At 32.0% G+C, this 3,646-nt stretch overlaps 1 protein-coding gene across 1 annotated transcript in view; it reads left to right on the top strand.

Moving 5' to 3' along the window:
• The window catches only part of HELRODRAFT_172266 (hypothetical protein), a gene marked incomplete at both ends in the record, with an annotated part of 4,735 nt that extends 1,296 nt beyond the window's left edge, over nt 1–3,439 (top strand). Inside the window, 2 exons of the mRNA XM_009018930.1 lie at nt 105–440; nt 777–3,439. Coding sequence (XP_009017178.1) covers nt 105–440; nt 777–3,439 — 2,999 coding nt within the window. The remainder of the gene's footprint in view (nt 1–104; nt 441–776) is intronic.
• Nucleotides 3,440–3,646: the final 207 nt, after the last annotated feature.

The following is a 3,646-nucleotide window of genomic DNA, read 5'->3' as shown; positions in this document are numbered from 1 at the left end:
AACACACAAAAATAATAATAACAATGATACCAATAATGGCAATAACGATAATAATAATAATAATAATAATAATAATAATAATAATAACAACAACAACAACGAAGAGAAATTTAACTTTGAAAATGTTTTAAAATTATTTTCAAATAGAAGCAACAACAACAACAACAACATTAACAACAACAACAACAACAATAATAATAATAATAATAATAACAACAACAATATAAATGCGATTAAGCAAATGTTTGAAATAGCTAATAATAGACAGCAATTGACAAATGCCATTGCTGGCAAGAAGAAATGTCTCGCAGCTATTAATAACAACAACAATAATAAGAAGACTACTACCATTACCACCGCTACCATTACTACTACTTCTACTACTACTGCTACTGCTACTACTAGCACTGCTATAAATACGCTCCCGAAATTCTATTACGGTCAGAATAGTGCGAATTATGCCATTGAAGAAAATCATAAAAAAATTATGACGTCATCAACAACAACAACAACAACAACAATGGTGTCATCATCATCATTATTAGCAGCGACATCATCGTTATCAGCAGCAGGGGAGGCGGCATCGTCTACTGCAAGATTAGGTGTTGAGGATTTGAAATTGTTGTTTTCAAACAAACCAACAACAACAACAGCAGCAACAACAACAACATCAACAAAAATACTGAACACTAGTTGGCCAGCTAAATATAGACTTCCGTCAACAACAACATCAACAACTACTACTACTATATCAAAAACATTAACAACAACAACAGCTTTTATCAATTTGAACGACAATTCTGGCAACAATAATAATAACAACAATAATAGTAATAACAATAATAATAACAATAACACCCAAATTTATTATTCGGTTAAAGTCAAGCAGATAAAAGATTTCTATAGCCAGCTCTCTGAATCTTTGGTTACAAAAAATAACAACAACAACAACAACAAAAACAAAAACAACAATAATTATTATTATTGTTCTTCAAATAACAACAATAACAACAGCAATAGCAACGACAATAACAAAAGCATTAATAACAATAGCATTTATAACAACAACAGCATTAATAATAATGATAATAAAAAGAGGAAAAATAACATTAATAATAATAATAATAATAATAATAATAATGATAATAATAATAATAATAATGATAATAATAATAATAATAATGATAATAATAATAATAATAATAATAATAATAACATAGATAACGATGTTGGTGACAGTGGTGATGATGATGGCGACGAAAACAAGGCCGATGACGATACTGAAAAAATAGTAAACAAAAGTGATGATTGTGATGATGATAATAATAATAATAATAATAATGATAATAATAATAATAATAATAATAATGATAATAATAATAATAATAATAATAAGGATGCAGATGATGATGATGTTGACAACGGTGGGTATATTTTTATTGATGATGATGATGATGATGACCGCAACAACAACATCAATAATAATAATAATAATAATAATAATAATAATTTTATTTTGAACAATTACATTAACGAATATGACACAAGTAATGGCTTTGCCGACACTAATTCTATTGACCTAGATCAATACAAAATTCGTCTCGACAACAACAACAACACCAACATTAATAACAACAACATTAACAACAACAGCAACATTGAAAACATCAACAGCAACATTGAAAACAACAGCAACATTAAAAACATCAACAACAACAACAACAACATCATTGAGAATTGCAATAACATGAAGAATGTCGTCATTATAAACATGGGCAGCAAGAATGACCTGATTAGTAACATCAACAACAACATCAACAACAACAACAACAACAACATCAACAACAACAACATCAACAACAACATCAACAACAACATCAACAACAACAACATCATCAACAACAACATCAACAACAACAGCATCAACAACAACAACATCAACAACAACATCAACAACAAAAACGTCTCAAGCCCAACAAACTTCCACTACAAACGCAACATACAACTGCACACATCATCTCGGCAGCGTTTCATCAACACTCGGTACCGACAGAACAACCATTATACAAAAAATCAGTCGGTTTTAACACCGATACCGAATCAAACATTCAACAACTACAACAACAACTACAACAACAACAACAGCAACAACATCAACTACAACAACAACAACAACATCAACAACAACAACATCAACAAAAACATCAACCACAACAACAACAACATCAACTACAACAACAACTACAATAACAATTTCCATCAGAACTCCGTCTACAAAAAGCGCTACGTAAATCCGGAAATACAACACAGCAACAACTACACTAACATCGCTAATTTGCAGCAGAGATCGGCACATCCCTATTTCCCTAAATCCCCAAGAAGGAGACGATTAGGCAGCGTTACCAGGATCACTCTGAACGGTGATGAAAAAGATGATGGCAAAAATGACGCCGTGTATTATAGCGAACCAGAATTTATTGATGACGATGACGATGACGATAATAATAATAATTATAATTATAATAATAATAATCCATATTACAGTAATGATTGTTATTTTAATGAGGGTTTGTTGAGAAAAAGACAGCTTATTCCAGCCTATAATTCGAGGCAAAAACAAAAACAACAACAACAACATTACCACCACCATCATCAACAACAACAACATCATCATCGCCAGCAACAACATCGTCATCATCATCAACAACAGCATGACCATCATCATCAGCAGAGTCAACATCAACAACATTTACCCCACAACAACAACAACAACCACAACAACAGACTAAACAACAGATTTAGCTACAGCAACAGACTAAATAGTAGATTTCGCTACAACACTAGTAACAACAACTACAACAACAACTACAACAACAACTACAACAACCACAACAACTACTACAACAATACTGAATTCAACAGGGTCAACAAATTCAGAATCAGACGCAACAGCTTATCGTCACTCACCGACCTTGAGCTGAGGGCTGACCTTGAGAAAGTAAACAAATCTAAAAATAGCTACAAAATTTCCGTCCTCTTAAAAATGATGGACGATAATAAGCTCGTCTCTAATAGCAGTTACAATGATGGTAATGATGTTTTCGACGGTGGTCATGATGACGATGATCGTGACGTTGTCAAAATTGTTTACAGTGGTACGAAACAAGATGCTAAATTAGCAAAGGTAACTAATAATAAAAACCAAAGAAGCAATACTAGCAGCAAAAGTAAAGGCAAGAAGCTAAGAATGGGCGACATTAACTTCAAAAAAGATTGGAGAAAACGAAGGAGCGTCAGCTTCCTGGATGACGTCACCAATAATAATAATAAAAATAATAATAACAACAATAATAATAATAATATTTTTGATCTCCAATATTCGCAGCACAAACTCAACCCGATGTACGCCAGCGATCACGAACTTAACGCAAAAAAATAATTGTTGTTGTTGTTGTTGTTGAAGATGATGACGACGACGCTGATGAAGAAATGACGTCACCATGACGTAGACAAGACATTTATTTTATTTTAGTTTCTCTTTTATTCACTTATTTTGAGTTTTGATTTTGAAAATTTCCTAACCAACTAACAGACGAAAATTCATCTTCCACTACTGGCGACTCTAACTTTACTAAGACAAAAATAC

The sequence above is a fragment of the Helobdella robusta genome, assembly GCF_000326865.2.
Source record: "Helobdella robusta unplaced genomic scaffold HELROscaffold_23, whole genome shotgun sequence".
Taxonomy (NCBI): domain Eukaryota; kingdom Metazoa; phylum Annelida; class Clitellata; order Rhynchobdellida; family Glossiphoniidae; genus Helobdella; species Helobdella robusta.
Note: the sequence above shows the minus strand (reverse complement) of the source record. Positions and strands in the feature narration are given on the sequence as shown.